This window comes from Alligator mississippiensis, chromosome 1 (assembly GCF_030867095.1).
Source record: "Alligator mississippiensis isolate rAllMis1 chromosome 1, rAllMis1, whole genome shotgun sequence".
NCBI lineage: Eukaryota > Metazoa > Chordata > Crocodylia > Alligatoridae > Alligator > Alligator mississippiensis.
This window is the reverse complement of record NC_081824.1, coordinates 25,319,549-25,341,122: the sequence shown is the minus strand read 5'-3', so window position 1 is coordinate 25,341,122 and position 21,574 is coordinate 25,319,549. Positions and strand designations below refer to the sequence as shown.

At 40.0% G+C, this 21,574-nt stretch overlaps 1 protein-coding gene across 3 annotated transcripts in view; it reads right to left on the bottom strand.

Moving 5' to 3' along the window:
• NBAS (NBAS subunit of NRZ tethering complex) overlaps positions 1-21,574 on the bottom strand; it is a 385,077-nt gene that overhangs the window by 112,038 nt on the left and 251,465 nt on the right. For all 3 annotated transcript variants that reach the window (XM_059729540.1, XM_059729533.1, XM_059729539.1), the window contains exons 41-43: positions 16,057-16,286; positions 13,069-13,179; positions 5,148-5,398 (exon numbers count right to left, since the gene is read on the bottom strand). In XM_059729540.1, coding sequence (XP_059585523.1) covers positions 5,148-5,398; positions 13,069-13,179; positions 16,057-16,286 — 592 coding nt within the window. The remainder of the gene's footprint in view (positions 1-5,147; positions 5,399-13,068; positions 13,180-16,056; positions 16,287-21,574) is intronic.

Here is a 21,574-nt window from a genome sequence, read left to right as displayed (position 1 = left end):
AAAAATGTGTTTTCTCACTATGAGACAACTCACTTGTCAGTTCTTTCATTGTAATAAAACCCCTAATCTTAGCATAAAATAAACAAAGCAAGGTCAACTGCAGGTAGGAGATGTACAATGCTGACCCATCAACCAAGTACCTGAACATAATATCGCAACAGCCTTGTCTTAAGATATGATTTTACAGCCAGGTAATTATTATGAATTATTTACCTCACTGGGAAAACTTATCTTTGCGTCAAAGAAGACAAAGCTTAACGAACATGAAGGAAATAAAAAAAACCAAACAAAAAACCCCAAAACCTTCTCTCCCTCACTATAGCATCTGCAGTACAAGAGGTCCTATCTTATTCCTACCCAGAGGTGTACCAAGGATTTTTTGTGCTCTTGGCAGCAGTGGCAGCCACCAACCTTGCACCCCCTTTAAGTCAGCACCTGGGACTAGTGCCCGACTCACCCATAACTAGCTATGCTACTGTCTCTACTTTTCTAAATATGCTTATTCACCTCCTTCACATCCACTGCCTTTACTTAGGCCCCGATCCTGGGAAGTCTTACATGCATGGTTAGCCACCTTCAGTAGTCTCAAAGAGCTCAATAAGTCCTAGATTGTAAATTTCTAAGAACAAGGAATTTTTCTTCTTTCTGTAAAGCATTATACATATTTGTTATTGTAGACATAATAATACCAGTAGGCTGTAAAATGAAACAGAAACCCCATCACCAGAACACTATGGCCAGAGACTCAAATAGAGAATATCCAGAAAAACAAAGACTGCCCTAAAGCCAGCCATCCTATCTACTTTGTATAACACACTGGCAACAATCAATAGTTTATATACAAGAAAACAGATTAGAAAATACTATTTACAAAACGGTAAAGTTTAAATGACTGGAACAGCTTCAATTTTTGCAGGTTTCTGACCTTTGAGAGCTTGACATTTCAAAACTAATGTTAAAATAAGACTTGATTTTGCATTTAATTTCCCAATTTAAACACATACACACATATACTAAAAAAGATTCCAACTCTAGAATGGTCACATTTCCCACCAAGGGCCAACAGAATGACAGAAATGGCTTATTTTACAAGTCTCATATATATCTGGAAATCAAGTTAAAATTTACTACTTCTAGGCCCAATTATGCAAATCATTTCATACAACTTTTTACTATGAATCAACTGTTTTTATGTTCACATAATTGCAAAGGCAAGAAAAAATGTTCAACCTTTTAAAAAAATCAATTTTGATTTTATTAAAAATATTAAATATTTTTTCTGGGAAAAAAGTTGTAAACATTAGGGCCAAGTACAGACAGTCAAAAAGACCGAGGCTGAATCAGTTTAGAATTTGCATGTTAATCAAAGCTGCATAGATTGGAACAATAAGCAAGTGAACAGACATTTACTTTTGAATCTGGAAATGCAGCCACATGCCTGCAGTTGCTCAGGCCATAAGCTGGGGGGTGCTAGAGCACATCTCCCTACTCCACTGGAGCATACTGCTCGGGCCAAGGCTAGCCCACCAACACTGTGGGTGGAAGGGGGAAAGAGGGTTTGCAGGGGAAATGCAAACCTCTCCCCCTGGGGGGCTGTGAGTTAACCTGAACCGGGAAGGGATCTGGGACAGAAGTTCCATAAAATGATTTATCCTAAAACAATTAAGTCTCATACTACATCCATCTAGGTTTATCTTAAACCAGTTTCAGCCACTTTGAAAGCAGTTTATGTGCACTGAACTTCTGTTGCGTCACAGATTTGAACCAGTTTCTAATCACTTCTACTGGTTTTTGTGTAATTTCTGTCTGTAGCCTAGGAGTGGACAATGCCTCGGCTTCAAGTAGTACCTCTACATTAAATGCTCCAGTATATATGGATCATTGTAAATAGACCCCAACTCCCTAAAATGTTATTACAGGTACTAAATTAAATGCACAGTAGCAGGCACTACTGTTCAGCAGTGCTGCCACATGAATTTTAGGTGACACTGATGTGAGTAGACTAATTCTACTGCACATTAGCACCGTTTTTGCTTTCCATGCTAATGCACAGCAGAATTAGACTACTGAGCATGTGGCATCTCATTTAGACACGCCCTAAGTCATCTTCAGTACACCCTTAAGAAATGAAATGGGGAGATATTAGTTCCCATTTTACAGGTGGGGAACTGAGGGAGAGTGAAATTAGAAACAAAGTTTCAACTATTATGGATCTTTACTCTCAGAGTTGTAAGACTTGATGCTTCAAAATACTAACATATACAAAGCACTACTCCTAACATACTAACATATACACAGCTACCATAACTCTAACATATACAAAGCTACCATTTTCTTTGTTTGCAACTGTAAAGGCTCAGCATTCCTGCAAATCAACCTTCAGTACAGGGATGGGCAAAATGGTGGATCCAGCTGGCAGTTGTCCTCCCTTTCCTAGCAGCCCCCGCCCATGTCCCTGCAGTGGGTTTGTATCGAGTGGAGCAGCACTGTGACATTGTGGAGCCAGGGTTTCCATGGAGACCAGTCCCAGAAGTGCTGGCAGGGTGCCCAGCTGGGCAGGGAGCTGCTCTGGGGCTGGGATCTTGCAGTGGTGACAATGCGGTCTGAAGCCAGGGCAGAGCCATGATCTGCTGCCTGCAAGCCCCCACCCAAAGTATGTGGGCAGTGGATCACAGCTGTGCCCCTAGATCATGCTGTGACTACAAGATCCCAGCTGCAGAGCAGCTCCCTGCCCAGCTGCACTCCCCACCAGTGCTGCTGGAACCAGTCTTCTACTAATACAGCCCAGTATGCTGTTAGCCTTCTTAGCAACAAGGGCACACTGCTGCCTCATATCCATCTTCTTGTCCACTCTAACCTCCAGGTCTTCTTCTGCAGAGCTGCTGCTTCACTAGTCAGTCTCCAGGCCGCAGTGCTGCATAGGATTCTTTTGCCTTAAGTGCAGGATTTTGTGCTTGTGTTTGTTGAACCTCATGAGATTTCTTTTGCCCATTCCTCCAATGAGTCTAGGTCGCTCTGAATCCTAGCCCTACCCTCCAGTGTATCTACTATACCTCCCAGCTTGCTGCCATTTGTGAACTTGCTAAGGGTGCATTCCATCCCATCTTCCAGATTGTTAATGAAGATACTGAACAAAACCAGTCCCAGGGGTGACCCCTGGGCCACTCCACTTAATACCAGTTGCCAGCTAGACATTAAGTCATTGATTACTACCCATTAAGCCCAACAATTCAGCCAGCTTTCTATCCACTTTACAGTCCATTCATACTTCCTCAGCTTGCTTGCAAGAATGGTGTCAGAGATGGTATCAAACACGTTGCTAAAGTCAAGGTATATTACGTTAACAGCTTCCCCTGCATCCAGAGCCAGTTATCTCACCACAGAAGGCAATCAGGCTGGTCAGGCTTGATATGTCTTTGGTGAATCCATGCCGACTGTTTCTAATCATCTTCTCCTCCTCCTCCAACTGCTTAGAAATTGATTCTTTGAGGACCTGACTCCATGATTTTTCTGGGGACTGAGGTGAGGCTGACTGGTCTGTAGTTCCCTGGATTCTTCTTCTTCCCTTTCTTAAAGATGGGCACTATATTTGCCATTATCCAGTCATCTGGGACCTCACCCTGATCACCACAAGTTTTCAAAGACACACGTGACAATGGAGCTGCCAGGCGAAGCAGCCTGGCAGCTCCAAACCAGGCTGTTTAGCCCCTGTGGCCCCCCAATCACTGCCTTTATGGAAAAGGTAGTCAACTGCAGTGTTTGGAACTTTGAGTTGCAATCAGTCCCAAAATGAAGTAAAACACCTTTCTCGGGAACAGAACTGGATCCTAACTCCTTGAGTCAGGACTACAAAGATGATGGAAGGTGAGAAACTGAAAGGTTGGGTCTCAGAGTGGGAAGGAGAATTGGGTTCCCTTGTTGCTCTAGAAACCAAGCCTGGGAGGGCTTCAGGGGACTAAGAGCCCAACAAGGTCACAGAGGTCCAGAGGAAGTACCCCATGGAGGGCACTCTCAAGGCATCCAAAAAAAGAAACACCTGGGAAAATTGCAGCTTTAGTAACTTAGCCTAGCACCCCATGGGAACTCTGGCAAAGGCAGGGATAATTTTCAGTTCACAATAATCTATTTCTTTTAACTCTGAAAACTAACTCTTCCTTTTTACAATCCTGGATTCATTAAAACATACTTTTCAACTCTGCAACAAATGTTTAAGTGTACAATAGGCATCAACATCCTATATTACACAGTGATCAGGTCCTTTCCGTGCACTAAATAATTTCCCCCCCAGCTTCATTCTCTGAAACACCCAAAAAATTTCTGTTGAAAATTTCCAATTCAGCCAGAGGCATGTATGTATTATTACAGAGCAAAGAGTTTGTTTGGCCAAGTTACAAGCAACTGAAACTAGAAACTTATAATGAGAAGTTGTAAGCAATCTTTATAATATAGCCAGTATTACAAGGTTGAGTTATAAGTATAATTACATTAAAAATGGTTAGAAAGGGGAAATTAGTTATAATTTTATCTTCTTCTGTAGAAGCAAAAACTAATTTCAACGGCAAAACATTTTTAAACATCCATTAAGCATATTTTCTTTAAAAAGCACACACCATTATGATATATTATGTCATTACAAGTTTGCAAGGTATACCAATAAGCAGAACACATTGTATATAGTTTTGAAAGAAAAAAATACACTATATTTGGTTCTATCTTCAGTATGGTATTCTAGTAGGGTGTTTTGTTTATTTGTTTTAAAGAATCTATAACCAGTATTTCTGCAAAAAAGGACAAATAAGCTTTAATTATGCAAAGTAACATTTAATTTTTCTGTCTCTTTTTACAACTTAAAAACTTTAGCATATGCTAGACTAGAAATATGAAACTATTGCTCTTAAATATTTTCATTAAGACATTTTGTCTTAGCTCGCTGATAAAGACTAATCTAACCTTCCAATAAATTCAAAATAATGTTAATTTTCCCATAAGGCATAAGACACTTATGAGGTCCCCGTGTCCATCAGATATGCTCATAACAGAGTAGCTAACAATTGTAAACTACAGAACGTGACCCTGCTAATGGTTACAACACTAAATAAATCTGCAAAGTAAATAAGATATAAAGCATAAAGCCAAAAAACTCTTACCTGTTGCAACTACCTTGAATTTTTTCAGAAGTCGTATGTGTGTTTCAGGTTTAATAGCATGCTTTACAAATTCAGAACAACCACAGTTTTCAAGCAGAGTAAAGTAATAGAGCAACCGCTGGTGATCTATGCCTTCAACACTTGGGTAAACATATTTGGCCATATGTTCACATAAGGCTTCAGGACTTGTTTTCAAAGTCTCAAAGAGATTAAGACCTTGTGCTCTCTCTTCTATTTCTGTTGTAGACAGGCTGCGTTTAAAAGATAATGTCAAATATTAAAGGCTGGATACTTACTAGCCCTCTAATACACATTACATTTATGCCATGATTAGCGTGTTAACTGTGCAGCCAAATTAAGGCACCATAAAATGGCAAACCAGCAACAAAAATGTTCTACCTACAAAAATGTTTGTAAACAGTTTGTTTACATGAAGTGTAGAACATTTTTATGGCTGGTTGTATAATTCCTCAAACTGAACATGTGGTAATTCCAGCCCAAGGGTTGACACTGTGCTCACTGCCAACTCCAGCCCTGGGACTGCAGTCGGGCTTAAACCAGCCTCGGTGTAGTCTGGGGGAAAAGCCAACTATCATCTGATTGTTGGCTCTGGGTCTGGACCTACCGCATGTTCAATTTAAGGCGCCATACACTGGGGATCAGATCCCACAGCACCTTTAAATGAACATGTGCCGGGGCCTTAAGGTAAAAAATGCTTCTTGCATTTATATGTAGGGGAGGCAATACCTTTTTTTCAACCACCCCCACACAGAAATGTTTAATTTTGTTAGACTTCTGTAAGAGTGAATAGTGAATATTATTTCTCGTACTTAAGTATACAGAGTAAAAAAAATGGTCTCAAACATCTAAGAAATCCTTTGATACTTCCCACTCCTTCAAAAAGGAAAAGGGCTATGCTTTTTATTCATTAATTTTAAGTATAATTTTTAGGCCGTCATATTAGTCACACCAGAAATCCTCAGACTTCTACCTTCTATGAGTGGATTTATTCCACTGACATAAGTGAAGGTATAAATTAGCTTTAAGTCACCACTTGCATGATAATTAACTCTTTTAATGGATTTCTTAGTCTCTTGCAAAAAAGTAGATCATCATTGAACAAATCTGTGGGTTTTTTAAATTTTTACAATTGTAAAAAAATTAAGCTTTTACAATTTAAGACATTTTTAATAGCCTCTCATATTATGAAGTGCTATTTTTAAACAGCAAAAGCATTTATTGTCTATAACATAAATGAATTACTGAAAAGCAATGCTAACATGTTTTCCAAGAGAGTAATCATCTTCCTATCACCCATGGTGGACTGCAGGTTTGAAGGTTACTTATGGACTGACTGAGCAAACTCAGAGCAGTACAGTCCAACTCTATGTATAATCACTTAAAGCCCTTAATAAGCATAATATTACAGATTAAATCTGATTTTATTAATAACAGTTGCCCATTTTCCAATTTTAAAATGGAATTCTTTTTTGTATACTGTCTCTGTAGAAACAGTATGAAGATTTTTTTATATCGGATGATTTTCCTTTTATAGGCATTACAAAAAGAATCTTTCAAAAGGAAAATGAGGCTATACTTTTATTGTAATAATAGTTTCTACATTTGGTACATACCTGACAATAGTGACAAAAATGTTTATAGCAGTATTATCCACTTTGCTCCTACAAAGCTGTACTAACTCTACAGTGCTGGGGGTGGGGGGATTACTTTTGACAAGAAAGTGAGCCATTACTTATGAAGGAGAGTTAGTCTCTTTATAAAGTGTTCTATATATAAAGTTTACTGTGGATGTTGTCAGGAAAATGATTGTAGTCTGTTTGCACAGTTGGGCCCACAATGAAACTTGCTTAAATCTGCAGTTTGTTTAATTATCTTGTCAAGACAGATATGTGAATAAGTTCACTGACATGATAGATATTAAAATCTTCCTGCTCCTTAAATTATAATGTGCCTACACATTTTATAGATTTGTGTAATCAAGCACCCTTTTCAGTAGCTACTATAGAAAGGAGCAGTTTTCTTTCCCTTTAGAACTTCAAAGGTAATTTTAATGTATGTAATCACCACAAAGTCTAATTCAAAGCACAACAGAATACCATAGGATTATTTGCCATATATTAATCAAAGGAACGATTACTAGATTAGTATGTGTAAAGTATGTGAGCATTTTAAGATTCGGTCCAGGAAGTGGCTTATACAAATCGTGCGTGTTGGAGTACCTCTTAGAATAAACTTGCCTTCATTTCAACATTAACAAACAATACAGTATGCATTATTAATACCATAATCCCCAAATTGAAATATATTGCAATAGCCACATGCTGTCAATCATCCTTAAAATGAGATTATGGTACAACAAAAGCTTGTTCTTGGGTGTCTTATGATATTATACATCAAATTAAGATAAATTGTTGCATTTCATTTCGAAAAAAGGACCTTATTTTATATTTTGCTGACTGAAGCCTCCTATGAATTCTAATTTGCAAATGACACAATGAAGAAAATGGTAGAAGCTGCAGCAAAAAACCTTTAAATTCTGGCCCCAGTGAAGCCACTGGGGGGCCTCTTCATTCACCTCAGTAGATCTACATTTTCATCCTGAGGGCCATATCAAAATCCGCCTCCTGGGTACCTAACTGAAATATATTGATGATCCTACTTCTTCCTTATCAAAAAAGATTTTAAAAAACCCCACATTTTGTGACTTATTCTTAAAACTAAGATGAGGGCATGTTAGAAAAATGGATGTGCTAATGTTTTCCAGTAGAGGTGCACCATACATCAGTTCGATATTGGATCGGTACCAATATAAAGAAAATTTGCTGCATCGGATATTGGCCCAATGGGGCCAATAATTTGGCCGATAAATGCCCATGCTGTACACAGCCGCAGCACAGGACAGAGCAGAGCCAGCAGCATGGAGAGCTGCCTCCAGCTGGTAAGTTGGATGAGGAAGGGGAAGGGAAGGGATGCGGGGGGGGGGGGAGGGGGCAGATCAACACCCCTGCAGTGAGGGAGGGAGGGGGCACTGCCCATGGAAGGCAGGAGCACAGGACAGAGGCACAGCTCATGAAGGGAGGCGGCTCCCACCGCTGCTTGCATCCTAGGAGGGCGGGAGGGGGAGTGCCTCTCGATATGCACAGGGTGGGCTGGAGCCGGCGCAGTGCAGGGCCCTCCTGGACAGGGGTGGACTCAGAGAGGGTGCCACTGCAGTCACCCCAAATTTTGCTGTAGCTCTGCTCCCAACCCTGCGCTACCAGGCACAACCTAGCTCCATGTCCCACCTCCACCCACACTCTGGGAAGAGCCAGGACTGCGCCAGGCAGCTGGCAGCAGTGCAGTGCTGGGAGCAGAGCTGCGGTGAAATATGGGGGAGCTGTGGCCCCCTTCCCAGCACCTGCTCTGAGCCCACCACCACCGTGAAGAGCCCCACGCGGCACCAGCTCCAGCTCACCCACCTGCCCAGAGCAGATCTGGGGGTCATACCCCCCACCCGCCCTCTCAGGGTGCAAACAGTGGCAGGAGTTGCCCTCCAGACAAGCTGCACCTCCATCCCATGCTCCCGCCCCCCAGGCAGTACCTGCCCCTGGTCTCTCCCTCCCTCACCTCAGGTGGCGTTGATCTGCCTCACCACACGCCTTCTCTCCCCCTCCCCTTCCATCACAACAGACTTAGCACCTGGAGGCAGCTGTATCAGATCAGTATCGGCCAATGTGCCTCCTTAAATATTGGCTATCGGTATTAGCCCCAAAAATCTGTATTGGTGCACCCCTATTTTCCAGGTATTTTACATGGGTGGAAAAGGATTATATTTAAGCACCTAACAGGGAGAGCAGGATCTTCCCTTTTAATGTGTAATTTGTTTTAAGACACTGAATACATTTAATAAGGTTGCAACTTAAGCTTCTCTCTCTCAGGCTTTGAGAGAGAGAAAATCAGAATGGTACTGCATCTTCACATGCCTCCCCTCAGAATCTAGATGCCTCTCTCTTATGTTGTCTCATGCTTAATGAAACTGTAATTAACAAGTGCCGTTAGAAGAGGCACAGTACTACTAAAAGCTATGCTTGCTTACACATTTAAAATATAAAGCTAATATGTTTTAAAATTGAAACGAGCTTGGCTGTGACTGTCATGAGAGCAGATGAGAGTGCTCCTTTTTTGCTCTTTAAATAATTTACACTGGGCACATCTACATGTTTATTAATTTGCTTCAGGTAATGGGCATTAAATCTAGTACCTCTATTGTGAAGTACTAGAAAAATGAGCATTAGCTCATTTTAAAGAGCATTAGCAATAGAGCACTTTTTGTGAGGATTTAATGCACATTAAAATAGGCTAATGCACATTAAAGTGCATGTGTAGATGTGCCCACTGACATCCTGAAATAATGAGGGTATGGGAACACAGTAATTTAACTTTTTCTAAATGTCACTGATGGGGAACTGCTTCACCTAGCCCAGCATTCCTCACAGCGGACAAGTGAGAGGGGAGGGCCTGAACCCATGCTTTGAGGTACCAGGCAGTAGATGATGTGCAGCTGGGAGAATTTTCATGTTTTTGGTTTCCTTTTGCATGAGTTCAATAAAATTCTATAACCTAAAACTGACAAAAGCTTGACTTGTAAGGCAGGTGCTCATGCTTTTGGTTCCCAGGGGCTGGGCAAACACAATGAGGAGATTCAGTCAAGTATGGAGTGGGGGCACATTGATTTTAAGATTGTTTTTTATTTAATAAAGCAATGAAAAGGAGCTCAATGATTAAAATTTGCCAACATAAGGGGGAAAAGGACATGGGGGTGGTAGATTTCTGGCTGTGTACTAGAATGGGCAATTGCATGCAGCAGTGGAAGGGGTGGAGTGAGGAGCAATGCAGTAATTGAACCACCCTATATTATGTGGTTCAAACATGAAAGTGAACTAGTTCACAGTGAATTGGTTCAAAACAGTACTGGATTTTCCATGGTAGTCAGCCATGTTAGTCTGAAGCCAAGCAGAAGGCTTGATAGAGATGCACCTTATAGACTAACTAAATCAGAGATGTCCAAACTTTTGTGAGCTAGACCTCACTTCACCAGATGCTATAAAAGGATGTACACAGAACAAGCACAGATTTTCCAGGGACATGTTTTAACTATTCTGAGGGGCTTCAAGCAAGTTTAACAGATCTGTTCACTTCAGGTTTAAAACATATTTAACTGTTCTAAGTGTTATGTATGACCAGGGGCCCATGACATATGAATGTACTATAAGGGTAAGTAGTATAGTTAATCACGGCTTCTGTTTCCCATCTTTAAAGTAGATAGCATTTGCCAGCCTCATAATTTTTTGTTGGTTTGAAGTGATAAGTAGCAGCAGCTCTGGTTTTAGAAATTATTTCCAGAAGCATGGCATATCAGAACCTGGCAGTGCATTCTACCCATGACCCCATTCCTTAATGCTGCTGTAAAGCATTTTGCTGAAAGATGATTTTGTAAAACAGTTGAATAGAACTATGGTGGTTAAAAGTATTAATACTACAATATTTACCAGTACTTGCTCATTAAATGGAGCCATGGAGAGATAACCATTGAGTCTGATTCTATACGGAACAGTTGAGGTTACTGCATGTGTGTGCAAACACTATGTATGCAACTAGCTTAATGTAAGCCAAATGCTTCCCTAATGCCATTTCATCATGAAAAGTGAATTGTAATATAAACGTGTATCTACTGAGAGTGTAAATCTCCAATGACTAATTTCTGACAATAATAAAAAAAATCTTTTTACAAATATTAAAAGTAGAGTAGAGTAATAGAGATGAAGGCTTGGAAGGAACCTCCAGAGGTCATCTAGTCCAACCCCCTGCTTGAGGCAGGATCAACCTTATCCAAGCCATCCGACACAACTGTAATCTGAACTCTACATAAGATTATTCTCAACCCTGACACAACATAGACCTAATTTCCTAATCTGCCACAGGTAAAGCAGAGAAGACACAACAGCCAATGTCCTGCTTCTATTAAATGTTATTAATGTATGCTCAAGTGGTCCCAGGTAGAGGGCCATGCCCCTCACTACAGAGGGAGGAAAAATCCCCAACACTCAACAATCTGGCCATGCAGAAAATTCCTTCTTGACCCAAATATGGTGATTGGTCTGACCTTGAGCAGAGGGGCAAGATCCTCTAGCCAGGAACTTCTGGCTTTGCACCTAGCAGGAGAAATTGGCACACCTCATCTGACGTCCTTAGCCTTAGCTTTAGCCAACACTCAATGCCTCTCGGGAGGCTTAAAAACACCCTGACACATACAGCAAAGAGGGAGGTGTGGGGGAACTACTAGCAAAGCCTAGATGAATGGGAAATACCTATGGTAGAAAATTGGCATAACTACACTTAGATCATATTCAACCAGTGGCTGTCCAACCTCTTCTTCAACACCTCCAATGATGGAGAGTCCACAGTTTCCCTAGGCAGTCTATTCCTCTGCCTCACTATTTTAATAGTGGAGAAGTTTTTCCAGATATACAAACTAAATTTACTTTGCTGCCACTTCAAGTCACTGGCCAGCATCCCCCTGTCTGCAGCAAGAGAAAAAAGATGCTTTCCTTTTTTATGACAGCCCTTCAAGTATTTGAAGACTGTTATCATGTCCCCTCTTAAATACATTTTCCATGAGCTGAACATGTTCCTTCAGCTTTTTATCATATGACTTGGCTTCTAAGCCCTTGTTCATCTTTGTCACCCACCTCTGGACCTTCTCTAACTTCTCCACCTCCTTTTTAAAATGCAAATCCTAGCACAGCACACAATACTCCAGATGTGGCCTAACTAGTGCTGAGTAGACAGGCACCGTCGCCTCCCATGTCTTGCACCCAATGCTTCTATTGATGCAGCCCAAAACCGCATTCACCTTTTGTGAGGCTGCATCACACTGCATTCGTTTTAAACTGACATTAATACTGTACCAGTAGGCTATTTATATTTAGTAGCATTTGATGCATATAAACATTAGCAACATAAATACTAATAATACATTTTCTTGCACTCGTTATTATATGCTTTTTTCTGTTAGCAATGGATGTAGTAACCAATGGACCTTCATGTAATCCTATGGGTTATAGCAGGGCTGTCAAATTCCTAAGCCCCTGGGGGCTGTATGCTGTGTGGGCTGCACCAGGCACACCACACATATACTTCCCTCCCCCTCCCCACCTATAGCATGGAGAACAACCCTGATTCCCCGCTACTAACCCTGCCCCTGCCCCTTCCTCCCAACAAGGCCCTGGACTCATGCTCAGCTCCTCATGCTTATGCACTGCTCTGCTCCCTGGGGCAAAGGCAGGAAACGGCAGCTGAAGGAAGGAATGGGAAACCTGGACACTCCAGCTGCTATCGTAGCCAGAGCACAATTTAGAACTGCTCAAAAACATATTTTCAAAATGTGACACATCAAGTAACGTCTCAGTCACTAACCAACTGCCACTCACATGAAATAATGTATTGGGATGTTGGAAGAAGATTTTAAAACTTAGCTTGGGAAAAAATGCCCTGTGTTTTGAAGTGGGTGTCATGGCTTATGTAAAAATAAAAAGAACAAAAGAAGAAAAAAAATTAGACTGCATATTGATTCAAAGTCCCAAAAGACTAGTAAAAACAGGAACGGTGCACCTGCAAGATTCTGGTTCCTTAAAGAGCCTGTTATACCTCCTGGTTTTCTTTTTTCGTATTTTTTTTTTTTTTTTTTAGGTAATTAAGGAAGGCCGGATTTTCAATACTCTTTCATTTTAAATGGGCTATGTGAGAATACAGCAAATTTCAAAGCTAGTAATAAACAACAGCTGCTTCAGTTTGCCATGTTCGCTTGGAAGGGAATATACCCCATGGAACAGAGCTGCAAATGAGTTCAGATGACACTTACCCACTGTCAGTGAACAGAAACTCCAGATGGGTCATATAAACTTCCCAAAGTGGAACGCTGTAACGCTGAGCCAAAGAAAGAGCGATCTGGTATACATTTTCTTCTAGGGTTCTTGTTAAGAAAGAGCCAAGGAAAAAAGAGAAAGAACAAAAATCAAAAAACTAATAATTGCATTACCCTGTTAAGAAATAACTCAATGAGGAAAACACTTCAGCTAGAAAAGGTACAGTTACTTAATGGAACATTTTCCCTCCTCAACTCAGATTAGTGTTAATTTACTTGACTTAATCCCAGTAAATTCAAACACAAAAAATATAGCTTTCTTTAACTAGCTATACTCAACAAATAAGATTTCCTATACATAAATGTACATTAAAATATTAGGGAGGAAATTTTCAGAGACATGTAGATAAGTTTAGCATTCAAACCTGTGGATTTTCAACTACCCATTGTTCCTTGGAAAATCTTCCTCTTGATTAATATTTATTTCAGAGTATAGAAGCTTGAGGTATTTATTGCAGTCTCTTACAAGGCATACAAACATTTAGACCCTTAGTCTTTAGACCAGTAGCCCTTAAACTGAGATGTGGAACACATGGCACTTAAACCCCTTTTTGGCACTCTTTGAAAATTAAAATAATCTGAGTAATTCACGCTGAGGCTCCACCAGAAATACATGGTTATTTACAATCACATTTTGAAAATCAGTCAGCAAGTATTTAATCCATTTAATGTGCTCCACTTTGATTCTGTCTCATCTAGTTTCTTAATCAAGATGTTATGTGGTATTAAAACCAATGCTTTACTGACGTGTCAGTAAATTATATAAATAAAGCATCCATCAAACTAGTCCATTGTACTAAAAAATTATATCAAGTTAGCATCACAGGATCCATTTTCCATAACTTCATGTTTATTTGTTCTATATTATTTATTCTGAAAAATCTTTTTAAATTGAGTTCTATATCAAGTGTCCCCTTATGTGCTCTGGATACATCTACACAAATGAACAATACACAATTTCTTCCATCACTGTCATGGGTGCCCAGTGCAAGAAAGGGCAAGAAAGAAGAAAAAAAAAACCCTAATTCTATATTGAATATATTTTTAATTTGAAATTAAAATCTGCCTGCAGGATAGCCACTAAATGGTAAACAAATATGTAAGATATAAGTGACACCATTTTGTTTGTAAAGTAGTGCTAGAAAGCAAATTACACACATTAGCAGGAAGCTGTTTTTTTAAACAAGATACCATCTTTTCTGAGTGTTAGTGTTCCTGCAAACAGTACTTATGGAGTGGTACAAAACATGAGGCATTTTATGATGATTCGAAAATAAGCGAGAAAAAATATGCTCCATAATTATGTTAAATTTGCACGTTATTTCCATCAGTATATGCAGATTAGGGGTCATTTGAGAAGATGAAAGCAAGGGAGCTGTGAACTGAACAACCAATTAATGGAATCTTTGCAATTGCCTAAAAAGGGAACAAACTGCACTGCGAAATCCAGCTTTTACTAGTTCTTCTACTTTGTGTTTTCAATAATCTATATGTACTGTAAAAGGAACTGTCTTAAATTTCTCTTCATATCTAGTTTGTGTAGAGGCAAAGAGGAAAGTAATTAAGCATGCTTCATCCAAAATAAAGAATCCTAAACATTTGCATATTGAATGTATTGCCCCAAATAAGAAAACAAAACATAATTGATCTGTCAGCATGCAATCAGCTCCTTGAGGAAGCAAATAAAGGACAGGCAATTTGAATAGAAAAATTAAGAGCGGCTTTAATGCAATCCATATGCAGTCTGTATGAAATCTGTATGCAGATAAAATGTTTATTGGTTGCAGCATAGTAAAGTTAGAGAAAAAGCTTCTGCACAGGACCCTTAGATAGTGATAGCATGCTTAACAGCATTACTTGGTGACCCTGTTCTATTAAAAATTCAGCCACAAGCCAAGTACAGGATAAAAGAGTACAGGTATTTACATATTTTCTTCACAAACTTTTTGCATAGTACAGGACAATTAAAAATGAAAAAGATCATATAACGTGCCTCTCAGGGTTACTCTACGTACTTTACTTGTTAGTAAGTATTAGAAATCTGGTATTAAGCTGCCAATGTTCTGATTGTAGCAGATGTTCTGATTTTCAGCAGCTGCCAAATGCCACTTGAAAACCTGCCTCCTTCCCAGGCTACCGATTCATGGGCTCCCCGAAGTGCAGGGGTGGGTAGGAAGCAGCCCTCTACTGCCCCCTGGCTGGAGAGCTTGTCTATGAAGCTTTCCTGACTCAGGGCTGGGAGGTCTGTCCAGTTTGGCTAATGGGCTATTTTTCTACCCTAAGAAATTTCTTCTGGTAGAAATGAATGTCAGTATGCAGCCTCTGTAACCTGACATTTACTGTGGAGAAATCCAAAACTAGAGGTAAAGACGTTCTAGAATTTAAATTCAACAGTAAAATTGCCTGAGGAACTTTGAACAGCTGACAGTATTATGTTACTAATTCATGCTTTGAGATTTACTGTTAAGTACAGTTTATGAGATTTCAGGGGGAAAAAAAGCACATAAATGTTTGCAATATATGCCAGCAAAAATGAAATAAATAAATCAAAGGTTTTATCTGTAACTTATTTAAATTTAACAATGGAAAATAAAGCCTTCTTGTTATGTTCTCCCATTAATAATGGTCTCCCTATTTTTATATGCTGCAAAATTGTAGTTAAAGAACTCAGGTGACAGAAGTCTCCTTATTATTAAAATCCTGAATTTACTGATCCACTTGGCTAGAAAAAAAACTTTAGGTGACTAGAATGGCTGGAGGAAAATGACTCATTTATAGCAACATTGCAAAATAAATCTAAAGAGTAAGTAATAACTAAAAATACTTCTAAAGGTCAGTTCTGCTGAAAAAGTACTTTCTTGTATTTAATCTTAAATATTTCCACATAAGTAAAACAAAAGTGTTATCACAGCAGGCATTACTTACTCTGCTAAGCCTAGTATAGTTTCTTTCTTGTACTGTCCATCTGCTGTAAATCTCTGAACATCCACTCCTTTGCCAAGGCCTTGAAGAATTTGAGCCTGGGTGAAGTCTAGCAGCCGTTCATTGTAATAGTGCAACTGGTTGATCAAAGCTGCTATTTCTTCAGGCCAGTCTGCACAGTCACGCTGAGTAACATGCTTTGTGACAATTTTAATTAGCTCTTTTGGATCAACCTGTAAAATCAATTAAAAAAAAATCTCATTCTTAAAAACAATATTTGTTGATATTTGCTTTACATCACACATTTCGGTAAGTCAAGTGTACAAACTGGAAAGAAGCTCACTCAAAATTAGGTAGAACTCAAATACAATTAGGAAAATAACTACAAAGACTCATTCTTCTGAACCAAAGACTATTTCCAATATATTCTCACATTATTTTTGGTTTTGGAACAACATAACTATACCAAGATAAAGACTGGTTTAGAGTTTAAAAATAATCAATTTTCAGGTATTTAAAGGGCACACACTAATGTATTTAGGATCATTATCTCAAAGCTGCATTCAGAAAACAGTGTCTGAGCAGATGCATCGCAGTTTGCATATTCTTAAGCAGCAATACGTAAAGTGCACATGCACTTTCAAAAAATTGGCCCCAAATACTATAATGCTGTTTGCATTAGGAATACAACAAATTCATCTAAAAATATTCACAAACTTTAACTGATGCAGAATTGACACAGTGAGCCACTTAACTACTGAGAGATAGCAGCTTATGTGGTTTAACGTAACATCATTAAAGCACTCAACAGTTTGGGACAGGAAATTAATAGAGTATTTATTTGAAATGGTAAAGGAACACACATTCCACGGGGAGACTATAATTACCTAGGAATTTAAACATTATGCCATATTTTAACCAACTTCCCTTGAGAAAAGTTCCTTGTGATATTTAATGACTGAATACTTATGACTTCTATTTTATCTGTCTCAAAAAAGATGCCTCCAGCAATATAGTTCCCCAGCACAACACTATGGCTTTAGTTTGGGACAGACTTTAAGGGAAGAGTGACACCTATATGATCACCATCACCTGTTCCTGCACCATCTTATTTATCCTTATTGAGATTTTAGGTATGAGCCAGGCCAAATCGGTCTAGCTTGCGGGAGGTAAAAATTCAAAATATAAGATGATATGGGTACTTCTTATAACTACATTATTTAAAAAAAATAGACATATAGTGAACAGCGTACTTTGGATGAGCATGTTTTACTTTCATTACAAAAACATTAAATCTCACAGCAAACAATATTAAAAATGCTATGGGTTTGTTTTTTTTAAATCTAAAAACTAAGCATCTCTTTAAGGCTCTAAAAATAGACATGCATTTGGAGGTTGTACACACAAAAATGCTTTTGCATCCTGAGAAGATCAGTACTCAAGGCTGCAGACAGATTAACGATTTTACTGGTCTCTGTCTTTTTCTAGTGCCTGGCTACAGTTGGGGATTGGATGCAGGTGAATCACTGGAAGGTGAATCCAGATGGCTTGATTTGGGGGCAGTATTGGGAGACATCATTCAATGAGTTCTGTCTCTCTGAGTCGCTCAGAATCACAGCTTTGGGGTGTTCGTCAATCCTGTCCTGCACCTGGATCTTCAAGTTGAGATGGTATCTGGGAGTGCCTTTCACCAGCTCCAGCTGGTGAGTGCTACCCTTTGTTTCAGTTTAAATTCTGGCCATCTGTGCCATCATTACCTCAAGTCTAGATACTACAATGCATTTTACGTGGGGCTGCCCTACAACTGGTTCAGAATGTGGCGGCACTCCTTCTGATGTGCATTTGTATAGAGATTCCAAAATACTGCACTGCTTGGACCATAACCCTGACATCTATCATTTCTTTAACACTTCATGTGTGTGGGAAGGGGGAAGAAGGGGGCTTAGGTGGTGAGTATGCTGGGGTAAACATGTTAACATTGTCAAGACTACTTCTATTTCCCCAACTCTATCTTGAAAATGGCGAAAGCATTTTGGCTTTAACTTTTCTGAAAAGGTACAACTTAAGGTAGTGATTAACTTGACAAAAAATGTAACCCAATTTCTTAATCTTTGGCAAAAGCTTCAGAAATTTAAAACACGAACTTATTAACAAGAAGCGATAGACAATAAACATTGTAACATGCTCCACCTACAAAAGTCAGTTGATACTAGTTCCTAAACATTCAAATAGTTGTCTTTGTCTTTGGTAAGCTCCTTATAACAAACTGGATTCACTGTGTATCCTGTACAGCACTGAGTACATTGTCTATGCTGCAATAATTTTAAGCAATACAACACGGTGTCTGCACTTCAAGTCAGATATTGAAAAATTGGAGACAGTTTAGAAGGGCCATGAGAATGATTAAGTGGGAAGATGAGCCTTAGAATGAAAGACTCTGGGAACTTAATTTATTTAGTTTATCAAAAAGAAAGTTAAGGAGTGAATTAATTACAATCTATAAAATATCTATGTCATAAAAAGAAATCCAATAGCAAAGAGCTGTTCAATCTGGAAGACAAAAGTGTTCAATTTCCATTAGCTGGAATTCAGACTTGAAATAAAGGACACAACTGAAATTGTGGTTTTTAGTAATGGGAAACAGGGACTGGTACGTTCTCCATCACAATAAAATATCTATAAAATCAAGATTATAAGTTCAGGGCTCCTGTACCCTTCCTTGGAAAAAAAAATATGCTCCAGTTGAAACATAGCTGTTGGCCTCTGCTGCAGGAATTAATGCAGGGAAGTGCAATGGTCTGTGCTATGAAAGATATAACTGAATGACCATAATGGTTTATTTTGGCTTTATATTCTATGGGAATATGAAACTACTTTCCCAACTGTGCCTGTCTAAGACATCCAGGGTAGGGCTTTGCATGTTATATACGCATGCTGGTCCAAGAAAGTCTAAGGCGAGGATTTTTTTTGCAATATCTTTTCTTAGACCAACTATATAGCTGGAAGAGCTGCGTACAAGCACTTGATGACCTCTAGAAGGACACCTGATGCTTGAACGCTTGCACAACAACTCTCCCAACTATACAGTTGGTCTAATAAATATATCACAAAAATTCTTGCTTCTTGAAATGTCCATGCAATTCTTGGGTGTTTTATTCCTTCTCTCCTCCACTATCCAACCACTATCTCCTTCTGCCATCTAAGTAGACTTTTATTAAATAAAACTGATATTACTGGTACAATAATACCATCAGATTATTATCAGCCATTCAGGAAGAACTAAGTGGAAGGAATTAAAGTAAAAAAAAAAAAGAATTCAGTGTTATGCTTTGTAGGGATTATTAAAAATGAACAGAAACACAAGTTATGACATTTATCTTCATGGTATAAATAAAAAATTCTGCAATCATATATAGTCTTGACAGTTAAAGAATACAAAAAAAGTATTAGGGTTACACTGTTAGTGAGATTCAGGAAGGCCTTAACTGGTTTTAAATACAAAATCAATATGATGTGATGAACTGATATCATTTCATCACAATGAAGGTTGCATCATTGCCACACAGGTGACTGTTTACAACCACACTCATGTAAATTTACAGGCTCGTCAATATTCTTAAAATAATCATAAGAACACTTAAAAAATTTTCTAGATGTGCTGCAAATAGACAAATGAGAACACTTTAAAGTTAGATAAGAGGCCTCACTCAATTTGTTCTAATGCTATATTAAAAAAAAAAGACCCAAGCACAAAACAATTTGTTGGCTTTACAGATTTTCCCAGACACTTGGGGACTGCAGATAAAAGTCCAATCCTCTTGCTTTCTTTTATCAGGTACGGCTTTTATGACAGATTGATATTTTAAGATGTGTTTAAACAATGCAAGTTTTTCATCTTGATGTTCACTGCTTCCTGCCCACTTTGCTCTTGTGTTTCAAGGTTTAAGCAAAAGACCTAAGGAAGGGTACTATGGTAGCTGAAAGTTTGTTTATGTCCACCCAACCATACGGTTGGTCCAATAAAATATATCACCCACAAAAATCCTTGCCAAGAGGTGGTATCTGGATTACAGGTAAATTTGCAGGTTGGTTGCTGATAAAAGAGGCAAGAAACAGGTCTACAGTCTGACCTTTTATTGCTTACACATCAAAATACAAAAAAATAAACATGATACCTATGACAGCAGTACACAGATTAAGGCGGGCAAAATATGGCCCACGGGCCATATCTGGTCCACCAGATACTTTCACCCGGCCCGCAATGCCCACCAACTAATTGTACCCTGCCTAGCCCTTCCACCCACGAGGGTAGGAGTGAGGCGCCCATGTGTACACACCCTCAAACATACCCTATTGTGCCTTACTCCCATCCTTGTGGGCAGAAGGGCCTGGCCTGGTCATCACACAGCTTCTGGGGGGAGGGCTGCATGACTTCCTTAGGGTCCCACTCACTCTGGGTAGCACGTAGGGAAGTGTTGGGGTTGGGGTAAGGGTGGAGCTGCATATGGACAGGAGTGCAGAGTGTGGGGCTGGGGCCGATGGCAGCACAGAGCTGGGGTGGGCATGATGTGGGTGTTGGGGAGAGTAGAGGGGTGTGGGAATGCCCCCACAGTTCGCCTGTTGTACACAACCTTGGTAGGTAGTGGCAGCAGCAGCAGCAGGCGGGGGTGCTCGTGCCTGGCACAGGAGATGCTTCCCAGCAGCACATGGCTCCAGCCAGCGCTGCATATCGCAGCGGGGCACAGCCCCCACATTGCCAGCACTTCCCACCATGCATGTACAGTCCCTGCACTTGCATGCTATGGGAGGGAAGCTCCAGGCACTAGAGTCAGCTACCTGCGCAGCTTCCTGCCACACAGGTCGTGGGACTTCAAGGGAAGTTAAAGGGAGCCCTGGCCCCTGATTTCCCATGGACTCCTGGGACCTGTGCAGTAGGAAGTAGTGGCAGGTAGCTGGCTCCAGTGCCTGGAGCTTCCCTCCCATGTTGCAGGTGTGTGGGGGCACAGCAGGGAGCACCCGCAGTACAGACAGCCCACCAGGGGCTCCTCACTGCAATATGCAGCACTAGCTGATGCCATGCACCGCTGGGCCCCAGTGCCCCGAGAACCTCTGCCTGCTGCAGCATGGGGAGTGTGTGTGTGTGTGTGGGGGGGGGGGTTCTCACACATCTCCACCCTCCCTCACACCCGCACTTTGCCCCCTCATATACAGAACTCCGCAACACACCCTACTGCCCCCCATACACAGCCACACCCCCTCACAACCTCCCCCCACACACACCCATGCCCCACCATACACACACACCCTAACAGACACACACCCCCCTCCAACCAAACCCCCCCCACAATATACAAGACTAAGAATTTATTTTTGAGTTATTATATATTCACTGTGTATACAATGCACAAACACAAATCATGACAAAAATATTTTTCTTAATAAAATGAAAATATGTTATAGTAGATGTTTGACTTTTATTGTATGATTTGTTTTTTCTGGTTCTAACATGGTAACCCCCCCT